The following is a 25,977-nucleotide window of genomic DNA, read 5'->3' on the forward strand; positions in this document are numbered from 1 at the left end:
CACTAATGATATTCATCATTGCTGATTTTTGGAAACACTTTTCGTTCAGATTGATCATCTATTTCCAGATAATGCTCGGCTGCAACACCTTAATCTTCTTTGTTGGCATTTACAACCCAAATTACAAATTTGTTTAGTTTGTAATCACCAAAGCCACATTAAGGCAACTGAAATTATCTATCCAATTAAATGATTGTGCCCAAAGAATGCTTATGCCGCTGCATATGTATATTCATGTGCCAAGGTGCGATTGCTGAAAGAAATCTTCCAAGTTCAATTCTAATTTCTTCAATGACGTCAATGTTACACTATCGGCAATATTTTATAGTTTGTCTCCCATGTGAGCGTACTAGAAAACCCATACTCGACATATGCACAAATCCTTCCTCTCCATGTACATTTTCACAACGTGCGATAGACACATAGCATGACGTAGAACCCCCTATGATTTCTTCTAGATGAAGAACAATCTTCACACAAATTCTTGAATGTTGAGAAACAAGAATGTCCTAACCTTAGAAATTTTCAATAATGTTTCAATGAATATCTAATATTCAGTTTTGGACTGAGACCACAATAATTTCTTCTTTCTAACATATGCGCGCAAACTCAGATTTCAGAATCATAGGGGCTTAGCAATGAAAGGTAAAGTGGTTGAAGACGCCAAACCACACTTCTAAATTGGAACGAATATATCCAATAATCTCTCTAAAACATAGAGGTATATTTGAAGATACCATATTAAACCTGGTGCTTGCGTGATATTTAAAGGACCAATTCCAACTGAATTTTATCACTTGAGTGCATACTTTGATATCTTTCATTCTTTTGATATTCTTCTAATCATTGGAGTCTATATGTTATAGTTGTGTACTTTAAACAAATCAATTCCTTCTGGTAACTATCTTCCTGTAGATGGCGTTATGATTTGGTTCGAATATGATGCTCCACCCGCGATATGTATTTGAGTCGAATTAAATACTCAGAAGCACTTGATTATAAGTAACGCATAGACGTTACTAGCGGCTGCTTAACAGCTCTTGCCCAACTTCTTTACTTCTTGGCCCCGTAGTAGACTTCTATGATTTTGTGAGAAGACTGTTTCAAATAAAATCTATGCAATGGGATTCGTGCAACTCGAGAATTTAGTTGTCTATTTGCGTTTTTCCATTGCAACCTTCATGCAAAAGAGATTCTAGAGAGAAATAGTTCCAACTCACAATAGTCTCCAGTAGTCACAATAATACCACATGACGGTTACTCCTACAATGCATCTCTTGCTAGTGAAAGAATCAACGGTCGAGACTTTTAAGAGATTCAGAGACCCGCGACCTCTTCCAATTGATTACCAAGGCACGATCTTGTTTATCGAGAATTTTTGGTAATTCACTTCTGCAATGATAGGAATGGCCTCTACGTTTCACAGCCGACCACCATGGATGCCGTTATGGGAATGCTAATTGTGGGAGTTTGGAAAGCAGCGCAACCCGCCCAATGTCCAACTTTCGCTTTGGCAGTTGTCGTCTATCCATTAATCATTTGTTCGAACATGCACTCCCTAGGCAGCATTCAACTTTTAGAGAATATAACAATAATGAGTACTAATCCCGTTCAGATACTCAAGAAAAATACATAAATCTTGCAACACTTGGAAGCAGTTCGATCCAGGGCCTTGAGTCTTTTTCCCTTTTTAATACACAAACTGAGACTCTTCAACTCCCCACTGGCCTTCGTCCTATTCCTTGTGACTCTTCAACTTCTCTCTAATAAATCATCTTATTCCTCCTCGTCCTCTTGTGACCACATGGAATATTAATTTGACCTTTAATAATAAATCTCCAGCTTACATAGTCAAATTTAATATTGTAAATTCGTCCCTTCTTAATTATTCTAATGTCCCCAAAGAAGGGACATTAAATGTAGCAGCAAGTAAAAAAATGATATCTAATGGCTGCCAAAGATGAATCTTCAGATCTGCACTCGACAGTCCTTCAATATTTTTCAAACCCTTCGGTTATTCCTTACTTTAAGCACAAATAGAACTCCGGGATAAAGCTCTCCTGAATGCCAAATTCAGTGGATATTTTACCACCTCAAATGGTTGCAACACTGAAGAATTGACGCTCTCCAATGGCTAACTGAAATCAGAAACCCTTAGTTTCTTCTCCCAAGTTTATATAAAATGCAATTCACAATAATCGGATATCTAACAATGAAGCTCTCGCCTCTATTTATTCTTTTCCTCCACCCTTCTAGAAGGAAATAAAATATTATTTAATTGCACTTTCTAGAAGCTTCCCCCTTTCCAATGCAATAATTAGTTGTACTTATAGAAAATGCACTCTCTAGAAGCTTCCCCCTATCCAATACAATAATTAGTTGTGCTTCTAGAAAATTAAATTAATTAAATATAAAGTCACCTTTCGATTTATTTATTTACTGACTTTAATTATATTTATTTCTCCGCTTAGCCTTCGGAGAATGAAAAGCTAAGAACTCCATTAAGGGTCTAAATGATAAGGAACATTACAAAGATCAAAGGCAAACCAATTAAAATTGATGACAAGCATCAATTAATAAGAGGAATCCTTAATTAGTAGCATCACAAACCCAATATTCATCACAAGACAATTGACATTTATCCATAGAAAAAATTACTTACTAATGTACTATTAAAAATAATATCAAAATATTCAAATGTAATGATATAATTATAATATCAACAAATAAATGCAAAGTTAATTATTCGATTGGTTTATGGTTTCAAATCATCAATGAAAAGACACCATTAAATGACATTAGTCACCCATGAAATGTCTCGTCATGCTTGCAAACCCTATATAAATTGGGTCCACATCCTACATAGAGAATTGCGCAAAAAAAGGACAAAAACAAAGAGATGAGAAAGGTGAAAAGGGTGTTTCAGTAAGGAGAGGATGGCATATTTTAGGAGGATCCAAGACAATGTGAGGAAGAGTAAATAAAAACATCAAAACCACCATATAAAACTCTTTTGTATAATCACCACTCAAAAAGGTATATTATATAGGTTTGTTCACTTTGCAAATTATGTTAATAAAGTAGTTAGTATATATATATATCAAATGTGTTTCATTTATTATACAAATGAATGTATTTGAAACCTTGAAAGGATATTATGAAATTGACAATTTATTTATTTATTAAAATAGATAATATTTTATGAAACTAATAAATCCCTATGAGGGAAGGATTACAAATTCCTAGTGTCAGCATCAAAGATGGTTGCAGTTTCCATTTGGCTCACACAATGAGGTAGAATTTAAACTCTTAGTGTCAGTATCAGAGACAGGCATTATTACCCATTTGGGTGAAATGACAAAGATGGTTATATAGTGTTTGTATCAAAGATGGGTGTAATGCCAATTTAGCCAACACTACCTAAATGAATACAACCTCAATAATGTTGGTATGTAAGAATCATCTCAAACTTACCAACATGGTTGGGGTTAGTATAATGGCAAGAATATTCTGATAATGTCAACATATGCATATGTAATAAGGCCCTGGATAGGAATGTCCCTTCAGAGAAGAACCTTAAGGGGTGTAGTCTAGAGAAGACGGTAGAATATAACTAAGGGTTGGTAAACCTATTTTGGAGATGTCTTTGAGGTTGGTATGAGGATAGAGAGCAGAATAGTATTGTTAGATCTATTATCGTTTGAATTCTAACGATTATTTTCAAGGCATTGCTTGTCCCAAGCTAACCCTAATAGTGCATACACTGCATCCCAGTCAACTCCACGTTGAATCCTTCGACCACCTGCTCAATGAAATATCACATCCATTTCTCGAACTCGTAAGATTATAGAATCTTGAATATTCTACGAAGCATCATGACCAAATCACTGTATTCTCACTCAAGATCAAGCCAAACTAGTTGCTTAGGTAGCTTGAAATGGTGAGCATAAAAATACAAAAAAGCATTCAAAAAAAAAATTAAATACATAAGACCATAGTTGGCATAATCGTCAAGCATTCTCACTTGAGATCAAGCCAAACTAGTTGCTTACGTAACTAGGAATGGTAAGCTTTAAAATACGAGAGAGCATTCAAAACAAAAATTTAAAATACATAATGATACAACCATGCAAGAAATGGAAAAAAGTTTTAAAAAGCAAATAAAGTTTTCTCCTCGCAAATAAATTTGATCTCGATGGAGAAAATTTTATCAAAAATTCTGCACTCTTCCTACAACGAGATTTCCTCTCTCCTCTAAAAATTCATGTGAATTGTTTAACTTACTGCCAAAAATAATTCCTCCTGAAATTTACGGCCTATTCTGACTTTTTCCAGCTTGATGCAACATCTCTCTCTCAAGAATTTGCAAGCTACTTAGAAAAAAATTCACCAAAATTCTCACAATTTTCCTTTTAACTCATACTTCAATTTATGTGCGAGTGAATGAAGTGATGGAGGTTTTCTTGTGTAGACATTCAACCAGAAAAAGTTGCTTCAACCATTGTGGCCCAATTTTAGGAACTAGCCTTATTTCTCCTCTAGGTGTCCAATTTGAACAAGATTCTCTACCACTTGTCATGACTTTTCTCACTTTTTGGAAGATGCCATTTTTTATTGATTTGACTTAATCACGAAGATTCATCCATGAATTTGATTTTTTTATTTACCATTAAATATTTAAATATTGGAAAGAGATCACAATATCTAATAATTTTCCCAAAACAATTCTAAAATAAGAAACAGCCTAATAGAATATTCTTTTTACTCAGAATTATATTTATACAGAGTAGTGCTTCCTTGTAGACTATGGAGTTCATAATTTCATTGCTTTTATACAAAATTTTATTATGCAACATGTAGTTTTGAGTTTCGTGGGCGAGAAGTGGTACCAATAATTTTTGATACTTGCTCTAGACAATATGGTTTAATCTTTGAAATTGACATTTGGAGTAGTACTAGAAAGCCACTCTTCAAAAAACAATCATTCTTTGCAACACAACAACCACTAGGTTGGAGTGTCTAAAAATGGACTATCCATCCAAGCAGCTAAACAATCTCAGTGGAAGCACAAAATAACACAAGATATGAAACCAATTTAATCTTTCTTCCTTCAATAACCAAGTACATGCAATGTGTCGGGTTGTGTCGGGTTGTAAGGCCTTCTCGATTACGACCAGTGCATCAATAACTACAACAGTTTTGCAAGATCCAACAAGATCCAAATACACCCTAGCTAGCTCAAATTTGTAACACAGTAGATAGGAACCCCAAGAAAGATCTAAACTTGTGCTCGCAAGCCACCAAGCAACCTTCTTGTTTCCTAAGACCACACTCAGCTACTAGCTCTACCAACTGCTAACTTCGCAGCTCTTTCCCGCTAACTCTCTCAAATCTTTTTGCTCTACCATGTTGCCCACATGACGGCCACAAGTCATCCTTTACAATAGGACTTCTCGAACATAAGACAAAACACATTATGCCTCAAATTGACTTGCAACAATCATTAAATGCACCTAGGAGAAAGGACCAAGACTAGAAATGGGTCCTCACACATCCCAACTGTCAATCCATGTCACGAGCAATGCATCAAATTAAATGCACAAATCAACCACCCAACATATCCAATGCTCCTATCAACAAAAATGCCAATCGAGCTCATCAGCACAACAAATAATCGAGCACACCGAGCACAAACACTAACCGAGTTGAACATCACCCAAGCACGAGCTCATCCACTGAGCGCATTCAGTAAACAACAACTTCAAACAGTCATCGAGTCCGTCAACAAAGCCACATCCTCCAACTAAGAACCACTACTAGATGATCAAGCAGCCTCAACTCCCATCACCGAGAGCCAAAACCAAACTCAAAGATACAAGATTGCCAACTACCCTAGGATGCTCTTGCATCAAACACCATAGGTGCGAAAAGATGTTCTTGGGTACGAGAACATCTTTTGGGATTCAACAAACAAACTCCAAACATGTCCTCCAAATCCCCAACTGGTACACTCTTGCCTCGGTTCCACTTCTACAAATCCTTTCCTACAACAGACAACTGCTTGTCATGCCTTTTGGCATCTCTCCTCAGTGTATTATAGGTCTGATTTCCACACTGATCTATATCCCTCTCAAAATCCTTCAACTCAACTAGACTACCGAAGCTCAAATTCCTCCTACTGAGCTCTGCATCCTACAAAGGAATCAAGCAAAACCTCTTGTCACCCTTCTCAACAGTAAATACATTCTTGAGACAATCATGTATAGCCTTACAATCATATTACCAGGATCTTCCGAGCAATATGTGACAACTACTCATGTCTACAACATCACACAACACTTAATCCTTATAATGCCCACTCTGAAAATCAACATGACATTGCTCCCTTACCTCCAAAGCATGCTCATCTTGTAATTAGCTGATCCTATAAGGACTAGGATGTCTCACTCTCTTCGAACCAAGTTTCTAAACCATCTCCTTGTTGTGAGTATAAGAGTTCGGAGAGGGGAGGGTGAATCAGAACTATGTAGATTTAATTCAAGAATACTGATTACAATCCTTTAACCATTTATAGCAGAATAAAATAGTGCTGGAAATTAAGACATTCACCATAAACTAAAAGAAAATGTCAACTCACAAAATATAGAGACACAGATTTTGTCGAGTGGGAAACCCCCAAAATTCCTCAAATGGGATTCGTCATAGGGAGAAAAACCACTCCGTGAAGCTGTAATCTTTATTGCTTCAATTCCTTTACAATCAGCAGAAAGAACTGCTCAGGGTGTTCAACCCTTTCTCTGTCTTGCTATTCTTACAATCTCATATACACATACACATACAAGTGTATATGTTGCATCTATACATGTATACAAGCTTATAATATAGCTTTTAAATACAACTTCTTTTCAGCACTTCTACAAATGTATATATGCCTCTTTCAATACCTTTTTTTCACACACCTATATTTCAGATTTACAAATGATCTCTATAAATAGAGATGAAATTCGAACTTGATCAGTTACATGAAATCAACTAAACCAGTTAGGGTTGTTAAGAAACCCCCTTTTTAAAATGCTGTTTGAAAAACCAACTATAATCAGTTAAGACTCGAATTTGGTCTTCTCTTATAAAACTGTCAACCATAACTCCTTTTCTTTTAGAACTATGCAGGTAGTGTTCCGGGTTTAAAACCCTAAGAAAAAATCTTCAAAAATTTCATTTAACATTCAAAACGAATGCCATTAAAATCCTTCATTTTGAGTTGGTTTGAACATACAGTGTCTCTGAATCAATTCTTAACTGAAGTCGGTTATGAAGACAGGAAACCTCTGTTTGTGCTTTGCAAACAAAAACTCTACTTTTATTTGCTTTCACTTCCAAACAAATATTGTTTAGAGTTTCCCAAAAAAATTCTTCAACCTATTTTTGAAAAAGACTTCATATGTCTTTAAAAAATCTGAAACCCCTGACTTTGTAAAGAAAGATTGCAATATTTCATCAGACTAAAGATTAAATTCAAACCCCTTTTTTTCTTTTCAAAAAAAACAAATTGTTGTTTCAAGAAATGCTTTAAAAGCCAACTCTATTCATTTCTTTTTACTTTGAAACTGAAAAGAAAGTGAAGCTTTGCATTTATACCATTTTTTTTGAAAAAAGAATGACTCTGTTTTAACATTTTCAGGGTTTAAAAAACAAAAATTGGATTCTTTCTTTTTCGAAAAAATGATAACCATTTCTCTGAAAGACTTTATTCTTCTCTTGTTTCCAAGAAGACAAAATTTGAAGTTTCAAGCCAATGAATCAAACAAAAACTGAGATGACATACCTTGATTCATACCTGTGGCTTAAACAAAACAACCAACCTGTGATTGCCTCTTTTACTTGCATTAATCTCTGATTTGGAAGAAACTTTATCTCATTATGCCATGCAATCACAAATGAAACAAAAAAAAGTGTGAAATGAACTGATTCATAACCAAGATAAAACCAATTTCTCCGTAAGAACTCATTCACCAAAGAGAAGAACCTAAACCATGTTGAAAAACCTTTCAGACCAGCAAAAGAACACAATCCAGTTGAAAACCCTTTCATTTTAATAAACACTTCGCAGAGAAAACGAATCAAACCTTCATAAGACTGTTCACATTGTTTTGGAAACTTATCAGAAACGATACCCACAACCTTGAGTCGTTTTTACTTCTTTTTGAAGTCTGTCATACAATATGGACATTTGGCGAAATCTGTTGTGTCATTCAATGCCTGCGTACTGCCAGTGACAACATTCACTGTGCAAGTGCCACGTTAATTTCATGCCATGTAACAATACTGCCACCAAAACAATTCCTTTTAAAAATCTGCCTTTATACAATATGTGTCATATTCAAAAATTCCAATACATATGCCAAGAATTAAATAAACAAACATATGCCTTTGTTTTTGCCAACTTTTATTTACGTATTTTGCCAACTTTTCTTTTCATGGTCAACACTCCTCACCAACTAGGTTATCAGTGCTACCACTATCCACAATCACATTCCAACATTTACTTCCAAACTTACATTGGGTTCTGAACAAATTCCTCCTCCGATAAGGCTTCGTCACCTTCTTACTGAGCAATACTCGACGAACAATCAAGTTTTCCTCCACCTCGGGCTCATTCTCAACAATTTCATTGACCACAACATTTCTACCATTGCCAACCTTCCTGTCTGCATGGGGACATTCAAAAGACCTATTTCTTCACCTCATCTGTAACAAGTACCTTTAAATCCACCTCTAACTCTTCTCCTCGGTTCAACAGGTTTTGGTCCATCCTCATCTATCAATTTGTCTTTCACCAAGTACTCTTGCTTCTCCTTCCCCCGAGAATTACCTTGATGTCTCCTCTTCAACTTATCTTCTGCCTTAAAGGCATACTGATATGCATCCTCAACCGAATCAATCTGCAAAAAACCAATTTTATCCTGGATATTGAATCTCAAACAATTAAAATACCTAGAAACCTTTTCCTTAGAAAGTTCTCTATGTCCAAACCGAATAATCAACTTGTAAAACTCCTTGGTATAGTCTTTCACAATCATCTTCTTTTGCTTCAAGTTTTGTATCTTCTCAAATAACTCAAGTTCATAGTCGACAAGAATGAAATTAGCCTTTTGTTTTACCACCATCAACCTCCACCGAGTAATCTTCATCTCACCTTCCTCCTCTCTATCTCTCTACAATTCTTTCCACCATAAAGCAACATGTCCCTTTAACTTAGTCTCCACTATCCTCACTACAATAGGATCTCCAATATCTTCTAGCTCAAAGTAGTCTTCTAACTCAACGATCCAATTAATCAAGTCCTCTAATTTCAATGTACCTGAGAAATTAGAAACCTCCATTTGGTTCCTTGTACTCAACCAAGCTATAGATCTCTCCCACCAATCAGCCCTGTCTTCCACGGCTCTGTCCAACCGATTGACTCTATCTTCTCCACTAGACCCAATAGCCTCAAAATCTTCAATAGCTTCTTCATAACCATCTTATGTCCCAAGGTTCCATGGTAAACCAGTTATAGCCCTCATGATCTCAGTAGCCATCTCATTCTTCATCGACTCCATCTCAGACCTGACATTCAATCTATTACTCTTTGTTATATTCCTCTCCACTACATCACAAATATCTCCAATCGCCCTAGGGTCCGATCTTCGCAGAGGCATCTTCCAAGATCTTCAAAAACCCTCTATAACAAAAAATCCCAACCGACCACCTTGTGACAAACCACCGAATTGTTTGTAATTTAGATCGCAACCTACTACCTTGCATGAACAACCACAAAGGGTTTCCCAAGTCGAGGAACATGGATCTACAATACGAATCGCACGAAATCTCCAGCTTCTCCCAACCAGGTCAACCTTTTCTCTAATACCACTTGACGCAACACCCACTAGGTTGGAGGGTCTGAAAAAAGACTATCCAACCAAGTTGCTAAACAATCTCAGCCAAAGCTCAGCACAAGACAAGATATAACAACGATTCAATCTTTATTCCTTCAATAACCGAGTATTTGCAATGAGTCAAGTTGTAAGGCCTTTCCGGTTATGGCCAATACATCCACAAATACAAAACTAGTTCTGTAAGATCTTACAAGATCCAAATAAACCCTATCTAGCCCAGATCTGTAACATCACAACTATCTGGTAGAAACACCAAAAAAATCTAAACTTGTGCTTGCAAGCCACCAAGCAAACTTCTTGTTTCCTAAGCCCAACTGCCAACTTCTTAGCTCTTCCCCGCTCTATTAAATCTCTCTGCTCTACCATGCTACCCAAACCTTTGTTTAATACATCACGGCCACCAGTCAGCCTTTACAAATAGAACTTTCTAGAACATAAGACAAAACACATTACGCCTCAAGTTGGCTTGCAACAATCATTAAATGCACATAGAAGAAAGGACCAAGACGAGAAATAGGTCCACATACATCCCAACGGTCAATCCACATCACAAGGGATGATCAAATTGAATGCATCGGTCGAACAACCAAAATAACCTAGAATGCACCCATCGGTGAACATACCGAGCACATCCATATCCACCGAGCACAAGCTCCTCCATTGAGTGAATATCAATCACCACGTCTGTCTGCATAGCCACATCCTCCAACTGAGAACCACCACTAGATGACCAAGCAGCCCCAATTCCAATCACGGAGAGCCGAAACCAAACTCAAACATACAAGATTGCCAACTACACCAGGATGCTTCTACATTACTTAGCACCCTCCTTAGCCCCTATCCCTCCAAGAAGACAAGATTTGGCAATACTAAGTACTCATTAATACTAATTATGCTTATAAGAATAATAACAAATTAAGTCCAAAAATTCTCAAATTGGCTTATTTCACACATTAAGAGTATCCAAATTAGCTAGTACTTTAAAATGGCAAAACTATACACACTGACATCTTAGATGTATCCCTAGTGGAAAATTCATATTTAAGAGAATTATGGGTGATCTAGGAAGGGAAAAATCCATGGAGTGTTAAATGATAGCCAACTCCAAGTAAAAAGAGGAAAGGCTAGTTAGGAAAGTTTCTACAGAATTGAAGGCTACTTCAGCTTAACTCATAATATGGATCTTAGGGACATTCTGTTAATACCAAAATATAAAGAGACATACCAATCTACCAGGAACCAAAAACAGAAGAACCCGTTCAGGCCTGGATATTTCCTGCATCATTTGCTTCTCTAGGTGAGATATATGAAGCCTCAATTTATGATACTCTGCAAGTGCGGCCTATAGAAAACATATAAAAATTATCAATGCAAAAGAAAAGATCTTCAGTGTCATAAATTAACCTGGATAAACAAAACAAAGAATTTACCTCCTCTGATGCATCAAGTATGGCTGCTTCCTGCTCTAGCTTGGAGACCCTTGCTTCAACTTCAGGTAGTGCCTACAAATATTTTACTCATCAGTGGTCCCATAGAAAGTATTTGGGAAAAGCAAAAATCTGAATAGAACAAGAAAATAAGAAAAATGAAAAGGCATGGATTAGACCTTCTCATGTTGAAACTGATGGAAAGAATTTTTTATCACATATTCTTGATCAAACTGGCCCTCAGCTCTGCTCATCAAATTTAACAATGTGTAGTAACTTAATCTGAATGTACTAACTAATGGTGCAGGTTTTCCCAAGATCATATCCTTGCACGTTTTCATTTCCATCTGTCATTTTAAGAAACAAAAAATGTTATTTATACCACTATTGCAATATTTTCAATTCAAAATGGTTTCCTATACAATAGGTCTATGAAAACACCTAGAAGAACCAATGTACATTGAATCAATGAATTCTGGCAATCGAGATGAATGATCTCTATTGAAATCTGCACATGAAAATGGCAAGTCTATATTAAAATCTAAGGTTTATTTGGATATTTTGCATAGCGCTCTCCCCTAGAAGCCTGACAATCACAAAGGGCTGGATAGCTAATTAATGGAGGAAGATAAACAGCCCAGCTGCAGGAAATGTATTTGAGAAAAAGAAGCATGAGTTCCAAAAATATTGTTTCAAATCCAAAGCAATAACCTTGAGAAAAGTGGTAAAGAAGCTGTCAAGATGATTACGAAGCTGCAATTGTTGCCTTGGGTTTTTGTTCTTTGGTTTTGTCCTGTTCTGGTCCTATTTTCTGGATGTGGTACTTGGTACTAGTTTTTGGTCCTGTTAACTGATTTTTAGTCTAAACTATTTTAGTGGTTCCAGGTCCCTGTAAAACCTGGGTTCTCTTTTTATGGACTATGTTTGTGGTTTCAGGTCCCTGTAAAACCTGATTTTGTTGTTGGTTTCAGGACTTCTTTCCTAGTGGTTTTATTGCTATATCTTTTCTCTAGTTGTTAAAAAGTTTCGGGGTCCCTTCAAAACCTGCTTTTACCGCAATCTAAAACCTTGAGAAAAGTGAATCCATCATAGAATAACTATCCCTAAGAGTAAGACCAAAAACAAAAATGGCATGCCCTCCTAAAAGAATTTTTAAGAAGTCAGCCAACAAGAAATTAAGAAGCATACACCAATAGAATATGCCAGTTTCCATGTCAGGAGAAATATTTTATTGTGACTAATAATTGTACAAAATACAACAGTCTACTCAGGCTGAGAGCATTACTTATAAGGATGTTCACGGACATAGTCAACTGCAGAATAATTGAAAGTAAAGAGATAAGAACACATTAGAACTTATGCAAGCTGAGATGAACAATAACAAGTTCTAACTTAAAAGCTAAAATATAATTTCAAAGTGCTTTAAGCCTTTGACTAAGGTAAGCCTGACACTGAGTGTGTTCGAAGAAGCTAGAATGTCCAAAGACTTTGATTCATGCCAGATATAATATTCAGCCAGACAGATGTTATGTGATTCATCCAATATCAGCCAACATAACCTAAGATCTGTAATGCTACTTCATAGAAATATTACCATGTAGGAGGGAAAAATACAGTATCAAAATAAAAACAAAACAAAAGTTATCTCAATAAGATGTTATGGCCCAATCAATAGTTGAAAAGACATGGATACAAACATATTAACTACAGAACATAGCACACAACCAATTTTCTTCATGATCAATGTTCGTCATGTCTTCAAAATAATAAGCTTCAATGACAATCAAATACAGAGCACACTCTTGTGGACGTTAATCAAAAAGAAATTTCATGATAAACATTGTTGTAATGTCCCTTCTCCTGGTTTGAGGATTTGATGCTTAAAACCTTTAAAAATCATTAGTTTATGGAAAAAATAGCATACGCATATACAAGTATGAAACAATTATTAGCAATTAACAAGATAAATAAATCATCAAGTACTTAATCCTTAGAAGGAGGCTCTACTCAGATTTACCTAACCCTCTAACGAGAATAACTCTCAGTTAGGCAACCATCATCTTAAGAGTGCCTTCTAAGGCCTTTGGGATCTCTATTAATGAGTGAGCTCATTAAAACACATACTTGGCAGAGATCCCACCTCTAACCAAGCCTCTTGTCTCTAAGTTTCTAACATATACATATGATTAACCACTACAATTTATATTTTTTCTCTAAGAGATTCTCTACAAATCTCTCTCTAGGTACCAATTTGGAACCCCAACATTCAATAAAAAATGCCCTCTAATCTCTGAGTTCTCTCATCTAACAAATGCAATCTACCAAGTTCTTGCTTGGTCTTTATAAGAACTATCAAGTTCTCTTCTCAAGCATGATTACCAATCATTGATTGATAATTTTATCTACCAAATGATTCATATCTATTTCTGATATAGAAAATATCAAATGAACATAGCTCTGATTCCCTTAATTATTCATTGTATATTCCTTCACATAATATATATTATTTAGTTCTCAACATTCATTCAATATATATATATTAGTTTGTTGTCAGCAAATTGTATCTGTCGCGAATGATTAAGTTGTTAGGGAGTCATTAGTGACCAAAGGGTAAGCCATTATGTTGCGACAGTCGAATCACATCCCTTCGGATGGTATATGTACACTCTCTCCATAGACAAGAGACAGCAGTATTATATGTGATTGATGTACTTGAAGAACAATAATGAAATACTTGGTGCTTTCCTGATCCTCCTATGCATTTGCTTTCTTTGTTATACTTGCATAATATAGTAATACAAATCAAACTAGTTTACCATATGCAGTAAACATTTGGCTTTGTTGCCTTTACCATTCTAAAAACCAAAGATTGGATGGCGAGTAAAATGCAATGGGGCAACCAATAGACAACGGTAGTACTAATCAAGAAGATGAGAATCCTTGTTGTTCGAAGCAGAACAAGAATTGACAACAGACTTCATCTCTATACTCCAAGCATCTATTGAGACACACGTGCAAAGATAAGCCGCATGAAAAGGGATCCCAGAAGGAATCGTCTAGAGCTCTCTCAGAGTCAGTTCGACAATAGACCACTTGAAGTGTTATCTCCCATGATTGTTAACACAAACATTCCTGGCACTGCTAAACTGACAGAAAGAAATCAACTACAAGAACAAATGACAAGTTCTCAAGAAATACTACCACCAAAGGGAAGAACAAAGAAAGAAGGAATAGGACAGTGATGACTCCCCCCGCAAGAGAAGCATGAAGTGAACTCTGAAAGGGAAGATGAATAAAGGATAACACGTGGTTATAATTTTGTCCCTACAGTGACATAAATTGTAGACCTACAGTGACATAAATTGTAGACAAACAATAACTGAAATAAAGATGTTCTTTGACTTTATCATGTGTTGTTTTTTGTGGATGTGTAAGGGAAATATTTATGCCAAATCAATTAAATAAAAATAGGAATACTTAAAAAAAATAGAGGAGTGGAAGACTACTCAAAAAGCAATATTAATGCAGCAACAAGCCGATAGAAGGCAGCAGTTCAGGACAATCGCCGAGGGAGCTAGTCGATGAATCAATAGTGAACACAAGAAGAAATTTTGGCACAATGAAGAGCAGAATAGTGAGGTAAATACTGAGGATTTTATTGAGGAAACATGAAGTTTGCATCGGAACTTAAACTTTACCCTACGTGTGGAAGCAAGGAAGGCTCGAAGGAGGGAAAGGGAAGAAGTCGAGGATACTAATGTCGCCACGGGTGTCGAAGTAACGAAGGGGCACGAGGATCAAACCAGCCTACTAGGCTTGAACACTTCCAACAGTTCAGAGACACTAAGTGCAGGGATGCCAAACACTTCCAATTTCAGGACACCGAGCTTGACAGTACCAACAAAACCTGTGGTACCAACACAACCAGTACATAGAACAGTTACCATGGCACAAAAGCAAAAACTACCCATGTTCATGGTTGACAGGAATAAAGATCTTGTTAGATATTGTAAAATTTGTGAGACGATTTGGACACCAAATATGGTGACAGAGCAAGATGGTTGGATAAAACAAGTTCTAGTGACCTCGCGGAGAGTAAGCCATCGACTAGTTCTCTAATGCAAATAAAACGAAAAAATGGCCACACGGGCAGAACTCAAGGAGTTTCAAATGGAATTTGGACTACTTGGAGACAATAATGAAACCACGGTAGATATTTATAATGCCAAACAAGCAAAGGATGAAATCATCTAAGGATACAGATAACAACTGAGAGAATTAGCGGGGAAAATGGAAAGCCCACCAACAGATGGATTGAAGAAACGTTGCTTCATTTAGAGATTGAAACACACCCTTTGGAGAAAAATGAAGTTTGTATCGGCATCGTATGTCGATGCTTACAACAGAGCAATGGACCTAAAGAGCGAAAACAAAACAATAAAGACAAAGAGCAGATAATATAATAATGATGACTACTATTCTTCATGCGAAAGCAGTAGTGAAGAATCAAACAAGAAAAGTCAGGCTCTCCAGAAAGATATGCTTCACATTTTGGAGTTCAAAACAATGAAAGACAGCACTAGCTGGATTGACAAAGGCGACCTATGGTGTACAGATTGTAAATAAGGTCATACAAAAGGAGCCCAAAGAACCAATGATACAATGATGTACATGTAACTAATGGGCCATTTTACAAGAGACTGCACAAAGGGGCAAGCACCACAATTCCTCTTTAGGTGTGTGGTCCCAAAGACCACGTCGACACAAAATGCCCAAAGCCTGGGGTGAGTTTCCTGAACATTGAAGGCAATCGGGAGAAGGTATTAACCATCACCAAAGAGCGGGAAAGGAAACCCACTTACCCAATCACAGAGACTAAGAAGAGGAGGATGTGGAAAGCGAAGGAAAACATAGAAAAAAAGATGATGGCGGAGAGAAGAGAAACACATGGCACTGCCAACACGTCGTTAAGAGGTCAAGCAGAACAAAATATAATACGATAAGTGATTCAGACATAAATCTATAATGTTGCCTTCTCTACAGTAGATTTCATTATAAACAATAAAAGATATTATTATAATATAATTATTTATTAGATTATTAAATTATAATTGATGCTTACAAAATAAATAACAATAATTAAAGATGTAAATAACATAATTAATAAAACTATAGATTAATATAGATTATTATGACATTACAATAATATAATAAGATATAATATATTATATAATATTTAAGTAAATAACAATTATAATAATTGAAAATATACATCCAATATAAATGGACTTGGAAGATGCATTTAATCCTAACTTGGGTCACCTAATCATGCCTCTCTCGTATATCCCTCAACGATGACATCCTACATGGAGGTCACATATGTCTAAAATCTACGTTGAGCACACAATAACTAAGGAAAAACGATATTAATCTAGCATCGCCCCTTTATAGTGCTGAGAATACCTATTAAAGATGAGAAGGTAGAATGGAATCGGAAATAAAGGATGCAATAGTCAGTAATAGAAATTATCATATCTTGCAATTCTTCGTGTTTATAATCACACATGCGTCACAAATCATCTTTTGAACTAAAGGATTATTTTGTAGGTGGAGTTTACTAAATTGGGCTAGTTAACCAACAAAGATCAAGGGATAAATCGATCATCAATAATGACATCCAATTTAGTTGATGGATAACCAATCAAGAACTAATTATGTAAGGAGGCGATCAGAATGAATAACTAATCGATTACTTGGAAAAGATGTGTGTCTCTTTCAACATGTCTTATCATCTTCAGCATAACATATAAAATGTTGACCACATCTTTCATTCCCGGGGAGGGATGAGCAGCAAAAAGAATGTAACAAATTCAAGGCACCATTACTAGCCAAAGAAAAAGGAAGAAGAAAATACAATCAACACATGGAAATGGAAAGTAACATAAGAGGGAATTCAAAGGCAAGTAATGACAGATAACACGTTCCATACACTAAGTACCAGGCATCAAGACATTCCAGTTTGGGAATTATCTAAGGAGAAATAAGACATGATTTCCATTGAATGATATATTCAGAAATACAAATACGGGGCACATACGAAGGTCTTCTAAGCATTATATCACTCAGGGAGCAGTCTGCAAATTTTTTTTCTTTAAATAATTCTTCTAATATAAGAACAGCCAACCGATACTGGCAGTTCATTCAAATAGCGTAGCATCAATTAGAACTAGTAGGAACATTTTCTAGGTAAGATATGAATTCGGTGATTACTATAGAATAATCAGAACCAACCAACATCATCCTCTATGAAGACTAGTTAAATTCATTGTAGAAATCAGGTCAATGATAAAACAACACACAAACTTCATCCATTGCATAGTATTGCAAGAAAAATACTACTTGATGAGAGGAGAGAACATGACAATATATATCCATACATGATCAAAGAATTGCATTCTTCGTTCCTACTAAAGATTATATTTTTGGCATTAAATGAAACTACTAAAATCATCATTTTATTACAAATATTATCTAAATTGGCCGCATATAAGTTAAAGATGTCTCTAGTAGTGAGATTATAAGCAAATTGTTATCATTTTGTAACCCAATTGGAAGTAGGGACATTACAATGGTACCAGAGCATAATCCTGTCATCCTATGAGTATAGGCGTATGCAAACTTATGAGCAAGGAACAAGGAAAACCACAGTGAATGCATACCAGGCACCAAGGGTAAAAGATTGATTTGAAGGCAAGAAAGATGGCGCGAGAGGCAAAAGAGATTTGTATTAGGCTAGTATGCAGAGATTTGGAAGCAGTAGAGATGGATTCCCTAGCGAAGCCATCAAAGGGTAGTGGACTGAAGAAGTCCTTCATTCAAGGACCATGGCATTGCCTTATGGATATCCTGTAAAGTAGACTTACAGGGTCCAATCGTGCTTTAGACATAGCCCTCCTATAGATAATGTTGATGAACAATGCAGTATTTCATTGGGCCACATTTTTAGCAGAGCAAATATATGAGTTTATGTCGATGCAGTATAAGACATTCTATATGTTGCACTACGCCATTGGTCTCTTTTTGGATGCTACGTGGATGCAGATTTCAACTAACAGACTCGAGGTGAGACCGAGCCCCTTGGCACTTGACGATGCGTCAATCATGTATTGGAGGCATTTGGATACACCAACAGGATAGAAGGCCACTATATGGCTAAAGAGGCGTAGACAAGTTGTCTCAAGATCAAAGTCAAAGGATATGGATGCTGGTCGTCAAAAGATGTCTAAGAGTTCAAGTGAGTCAGACAAGGGAGATACTAGCCAGGTGGTAAAGGATGACCCTGTGGTGATAGTCACTTCAACACCTACACCTACACCTATACAGGCTTTCTTTGCTCGACCCCTCTTACCCACAGTAGCACATTTGACAATCAACACCACTCTATCCATGCTTTTGGGCAAACTATGGCGGAAATAGATATGACTCTAGTGACACAGGCACCATCAGTCATGGCAGAAAGACCTCTGGTAGTGGTTTTGGAGGCAATGGTTCCTAAGGGAGTGATCACTGAGATAGTGGCAAAGTTGGGGACGGATGGGTCACCACACAGAGCCATGACAGAGGTGTTGGGAATGATAGAGGTGTATAGCAATGACGAGCCTCTAGGGAGGACAGCCTCAAGTTTGATTAAACGTGGTGGGGTCTGATGTAGTAGGCACAGTGGATGTTGCATTGCTAGCAGAGCCAATAAAGGAGGATCTTGTGGCTGAAGTAGTACCCAACCTGACTCCTTCACTCGAGAGTATGAGTGCCTAGCTCAACCGATAGTTCAAACTGACACTAGTTGCATGTATTGGAGCTGCTATACTTTCACCTAGAAGGGATGGACCTCCTCCAAAGGTTGTGGATTTGTACGGCATAATCACCGGTAGGAGGAGACCACAATATAGTAATCATACGTGTAGTAGTTGACACAAAGGATGAAGATTACTATAAAGTTGAGGTCGAGAGGTATGGGAGATTGCCAACATTAAAGTATCAGGCTGTAGTGGAGACCATCAAGACCTCATTATTGGTTTCACATGGGCAGTTTCGGACATCTTCAAAGTTGTTGAGGTAGTCACTTGGAGAGGATGTTGAGTTATACCTTTCAAATGTTGTAGCCCGAGATCGCCAAGTGATTTGTGCATAGGCTCAATCTCTAGAGGGAGTTGTCCAAGACTTGGAGTAGGTTGTTCATGACAGTGGGTTGTTCCACAGCCTTTGCCACTTGTTTTAAGGCTCATGGATGGCCAACAATAGAAACTCCATAGATGTTGCAAGACTGGACTGTTGGCCAATAGTTGAGAGTCGATCGGTGGCCCTCAGCCGAGATGTAGTGTAGGTCTATAGAGACACATACTATACCCAGCAGCAACCAGAGGCAAATTGGAGAGTAACATAGAGAGCTCAAGAGTAGATGGTTACTCGATTAGTCACTGTTGAGGGGGACTTCACTCAACAGAGGCAGTAGTTAGCTAGCCAATAGACGGCATAGGCAACAAAGACAGCAGAGTTTGTAGCTCAGATGGACGCAACTAGGAAGGAAAAGGCCTTGACTCAGCATCAGTTGGATATGGAGAGGACGAACAAGAACCTATTGCAGAACCCAGTTAGCTCAGGTGACTAAAGAATCAAAAACTAAGGAGACAGAACTTGTAGAGGTCCCCCTTATGGTGAAGACAACGTTGGAAAAATAGGAGGCAGAGCGGGACGTGAAGACAAGGATTTAACAAGTTTATGAGTTACGAGTGTGTCTGATTCTTCAGCAGCATCATTGCCATCATCTTCGGGGATGATCCCTTAGCCCCATTCTTCTTAATTTTTATTTCTCTAATGTATATATGGTTAAACATTGTCTACATTTTCTTGTCATTCATTGGATAACTTTCTTTTGGGAGGATGATGTTGTTGGCATAATTGTATTTGTCGGGAATAATTAAGTTTTTAAGGAGTCATTAGTGACCGAAGGGTAAACTGTTATGTCGCAACGGTTGAGTCACAACCCTTCGGATTGTATATGTACACTCTCCATAGACGAGAGACAACAATATTATGTCATATGTGATTAATTTACTTGAAGAACAGTAATGAAATACATGGCAGTTTCCTCATACTCATTTGCATTTGCTTTCTCCATTATACTCGCATAATACAGTATCATGAATCAAACCAGTTTACCGTAGACAGTAAACATAGTTTGGTTCTTTTACTTTCTGCACTCTCATGGTTCTCCAGCCCAACTCACTTGGGTATGATTGTTTTCCAATTCTCTGCTCTCTTCTATATTATATGAGACTGAATTACAACTTAGTGATTGTGCCACTGGTATCTGTTATTATTTGATTTATTTTTCTTGTATCGCTGCTATAGATTTGAACCTCTCTTATATGCCACTGGCACATAGTTGTCATTACTGCTGAGTAGTCTATCGTAACTTGATATAATTATTAGTATATAAAAACGTAAAAATATTAGCCCACATATATATTACTGACTTTCCTGCTATTAATATTGCTAAATATATTTCTAGTAATATTCTGACTGTATACACTCCTGGCCAGTGATCAATTACAATCGATCTTTCCTTGAATGTATTTTATATTCTCCAACTCTCTTTCGGAATTTTTAAAAATATAAAAATCATTCTTATTCCAATAGATGCTGGAAATTCCCTCTTTGATTAGAATTTAGTACTGATTTATGTGGCCTTCCTTCCACCAAATCATACTCCTCCATGCCTTTATATCTGTTTCAGGGGTTGGCAGGATTGTGCTTCTTTACAGACATGTTTCCCTTTCTCACCAACTTAACAACAAATTATATCTTTCTCTAAGACATCATACCACCTTAACAATCTTACCATATCTTAATCTAATTCGTTGTTTTTGATTTCTTTGTAATCATTTCTTTCCTGCTGACCTGGAAAGACTCTCGGGCTTTTCAAAAGCCATCTCAGCAACTAGTTATTTGCTGAATTAGGATATTAAGTAATATTGCGGTCAATGTAGATAGAGTGTAGATTTTTTGTATCTCAGATTTTCTGATTAATGGCTTAATGGTTAAAACAGAGAATATGAACTGCAAACATAATAGAAGTGTTCATAACAAAAAGGCCTAATAGATTCTCCAAATACTATGTCATTCGCCAACTTGCCCAGTAATCATTTCATTTCAGAGATGTACAAGTTCTGTCCTCATAAACTTGCATCCTCAACAATGACATATACTACTGAACACTCATAAACACAAGAATTGCAACTGATTATAAAATGTATACTGAAACATTTAATGTGCTTTTAATGGACTCCTAACTCAGAAAAATACCACATCTCAGACAACCTTCAACAGCTGCAATCCTGTTTGTTAATATTTCTCGGGGAGAACCTTGAACAACAGCAATTATTTGGTCAATATTTATGAGGTAGAATAACAACTGAATTCCACAAGGTATGGTTAAAGTACATTATCACATATCTGCTCAATGCAACACTCCAACCCTCCAATCTACACTCAGAATTTCTGATCTAAAAAAATACCATGCAAACAATCTTAAGCATGTGTACTGCAGCATGGCACTGTAGCAGTGGTACAGATTACTGTAGCATGCTTTCATAATTCATAAAATCTTCAAATGTTCACGAAAAATTTGGCAAAGCTTTACCAACTGATTAAATAGGCACAACGTGGATTCTGAAACAAACCCACTCAATAGGCTGAATGGGTTTTCATCCAGACAACTGACTAACACGAGAATATTTCATCCTATGGCACTCTAAACTTGCATACATAAGCTCTCCAAAGGTCTCCGGGAGAAAATATCAAAACAATAGGCATCCCAATTCATCACAAGGAACCCTGTATAAAATCTCCAGGAAGCATTTAGAAGATATGCCAACTTGACATTGCTGGAGAAATATATTTTATTATTTAATAAAGTGACTGTTCAAAATTACTTTATTACTATTTAATTACATTAATTAAGTCATCATTTGATTAGTTTGTTTATTTTTTTATCACTTAACAAAAATCAATTTAATTAATTGTCACCTTAAAACTTGGAGACATTACATGTCTGTCTTAATAAACAATGTCAGGGTCATCAATATCATTAGATGATGTAGGTAGTTTTGATTCTAGAATTACCAAAAAGAGTATGCACTAAAAGTATGCTGGCTAACTTCTCAAAACCGAAAGATTGAAAACAGATAAAATTAAAAATTATTATTGAAACACGAAAAAAAAAAAAAAAAAATTCAAATGTGAAAAGAAAAATAAAATCAGAGTTGAAGATTAAAAAAATTAAGAAGTGATAAATGCAAGATGTTTTAGACTTTGGAATGCTTGACCGAGGATGATCGTTAGCATCTTTCTTATGCTTATACAAATAGAAAAAAATATTATGACCATTGCGATGTAAAAACTCAGCAAACTGACTCTTAACCACATGCTCTACATAAAAACCAAGAATCTTGGTAAACTCTAGCATGTATACTGTCATCCACATCTTTGTATATTACAAGTAAACTGCCTTAAAAATCTTAAACTTGCAATGTTTTTGAGTCAATATAAACACAAGAAGATGCAATCGGATGGTCACCTGTTAATCACTCAGGAGAAAAAAAATTTACAACTCTTTTAAGATATTTATTTCTCAATTATTCATTCAAAGTGCCATTGATCTTCATGATCATTGACTCAATACCACTATTAGCATACATCTCTCTAGGAGATGACTTATCCATCTTAGTCAAACAAATCACCCTCAAAATAGGCTTTGTAAAACTACAAGGATATTGCGCACAGTCTCACCATGAATCTCTAGGATCATATGGTTTAGAATCACTATCCTCTCAATGTTGGATTGTTTCCATACAACCAAAGTTGATTGCTTATCATGCTTGTAAAAGCCCTGCTGGCTCACGCTAATGCAATGCTGAAGAATGTGCTTTATTTGTCTTTGAATGTTTGCAATTGTTTTTCGGTTTTTGGTATAAATATGTTATTTTTGTATTTTTTTCAAAGTATATATAGAATGCAAACTGAAAGGAAACTAATTTTGAAATCAACTTGCAAAATATTTACAATGATTAAAAACCAAATGAAGGTAAAATTCTTTAACAAGGAACCTGGTGATGAACATGGCATTGGAATAAAAAATGCAGACTCCCAGCATCCAAGAGCCAATCCCTTATGGAAATCGATGCAGCCCTCAACCAGATACTCTGTGCCAGCTATAACCTATAACGCAGCCTCTTGACATAATACTTAGCCCAATTAAGGAATACAGATCTGCCTATAAAGAGATTGCAGTTTAAACAGTCCCAAATGCCAACTTTCAACACTGCCTAGCAATATTATATTGTGCAGATAGTAAACGCCTCCTTGCAGCACTTTCAATCACCTTCAAGCAACAGATGTAACATAAATGAAGGCTTGATGCAATGGCGTCCAACCTCAGTGAAATCCTGTGATACTACTGCAGCAATAATGCATAAAATCGGTATATCTCAGCACCAATTTTCCAAACCAAATAAGCAGAGATGATCTCCAGAATATCAGACACAATTCACCATGTATTTGAATGATTCAAAGTGCAAATCGGTGAGGACAATCAATCCTCACAGAAATCTCATGTAAAAACCCTCAGCAAATTCACAAAATGAATGAAAGCAAATGTCATGGAATGAATCGATTTACTCATGGAGTTCATTTTTAAAACCAAAAATGAGATTTAACTTCTCGATTACACCAAACCACCCAATAGCTTCTTACAATCTTCACTTAAGATGCTTCACTTACACACTTTCAAATTATAACATTATAATGAGAACGTCATTTATTAAGATAGTCTCAATAAATGACTTATAATATGAAGCTCCATTAAATGACGGAATCAATGTCTGAAGATGCCAAACAACAGGAGCCTCAACTCCACTGCTAAAAATAGTAACTGCCCAGAACTGACTTACTGTAAATAGAAAGTCACTCAACAGAGACAGTCAACTCACGAGGATCGCAATGATGAATTGACATTATCAAGCTACAGGAACCTGCTAAAATGGGGACATTACACTGCTAGAAAATGTCGCATGCCTTTGCTGTTCACCTTAAGGTAGTTGTATTTGAGGCCAATAGGATCTCAGCAATCTATTCCAAAATTAGAATTAAAACAATTAAGTTTAAAATAAATGACAATATACTTAAAGTTTAAAAACAAATTATTGAAGTGAAACATTTTTTTTATTTTTCCACAAAGCTTAAGTAGATCGGATTTCATGAATAATCTCAACATGTGGTTTATGATGAACATTTGGGTATGTTTGACATCAACATACACCTATTTCATCAAATCAATTATATTGAACAATATTTATAACATTAGGTTGTTTAAGTTGATAACAAAACGTGTCCAAAAGAAGTGTGAAGAGTGGGTCTCAACCAAATAAACGGCCACTTTAAAAGTATTTGTTGTCTGTTATGACTTGGCAACATTTTTAGTTACAACTTGGCATCTTTTTTGGGTCCCACTTCTTCAATGGCTCATATAAACAAATCAAGAATAAATTATTCATCCTTCACTTATCCCTCACAATCTACAACTTACAAAAAATTTGCCCATATATTGAATATTGCAATAACATTGATCAAACGTCAATTTTGAGCATCCATACATTCATAAAAATGAACATCCCAATTTCTTTCATCAACTCTGATGCGCTAGGTGTATGCAGAGGTCAAGACATTTAGAAGTTTGTCACAAACCACCACATGACTCAAGGAATATTCAGAATGCTCTCGCGTTTGGAGCTACTGAAAGTACGTGAACTTGACTCAAATTAGTAGTTTAATTTTAAAATAATATTAGTATCTTAGAATTTATTTTTTTTTTTTTAGATGAAAAGTGGCAAGCCACTGAAGATATATATATATATAATATAATAAAGCTGGTTCAATGGCTCGTGAAGGGAAGAACACAGCAAGAAACCCTTCAGTCGTTACCAAATACAGAAAAAATTGTAATATAATTCTTTATAATGATACATCTCCCAAAGTGGTCAAGCAAAGACAGTTTGCAATGATAAACATATGCAATTGCCAACTCAAAAAATGCATATGGCAGCCATCTCAAAAAACCATATTATAAATTTGTACAATGACCACAAGCATATACCAAAAGATGAAACTAATAACACATATATGCCCACGGCCTTAATCAACCTCGCACTTTGTACTTAACCTGAACTAAAAAAGCCTCTGCAGAACAAGTTGCCAGCAGTACACACACCAATGCTTGTAGTACAAAAGAATAATATTACAACCCAATTAATCAACTCTCCTCCATAAGTTTCATCAATTTCGAATCCCGGCAATTAAAATCACATGCTATACAAGTGAACGGCTATCATTGCATACTAACAGTAAATATACTATTAATTATGCAAAGTTTTTTCTTGTTCAAGTATTTTGAATAGATTGGGGAAGTTTCCAGAGGCAAAGTTCGTAATCCTCATATCAACATCCTGTAAGTCGCAACCTAAATTAGACAAACAGTCTGCCACTCGATTTCCCTC

The 25,977-nt window shown here is 36.1% G+C and overlaps 1 protein-coding gene across 1 annotated transcript in view; it reads right to left on the reverse strand.

Annotated features, from left to right (window-relative positions):
• Positions 1-25,977, reverse strand: part of HEN2 (RNA helicase, ATP-dependent, SK12/DOB1 protein) — a 193,158-nt gene that overhangs the window by 67,975 nt on the left and 99,206 nt on the right. The window contains exons 6-8 of the mRNA XM_089813393.1: positions 11,545-11,712; positions 11,369-11,440; positions 11,164-11,280 (exon numbers count right to left, since the gene is read on the reverse strand). Coding sequence (XP_089669519.1) covers positions 11,164-11,280; positions 11,369-11,440; positions 11,545-11,712 — 357 coding nt within the window. The remainder of the gene's footprint in view (positions 1-11,163; positions 11,281-11,368; positions 11,441-11,544; positions 11,713-25,977) is intronic.

This window comes from Cupressus sempervirens, chromosome 2 (assembly GCF_028749045.1).
Source record: "Cupressus sempervirens isolate cs-2001-9-10 chromosome 2, ASM2874904v1, whole genome shotgun sequence".
NCBI classification, from domain to species: Eukaryota; Viridiplantae; Streptophyta; class Pinopsida; order Cupressales; family Cupressaceae; genus Cupressus; species Cupressus sempervirens.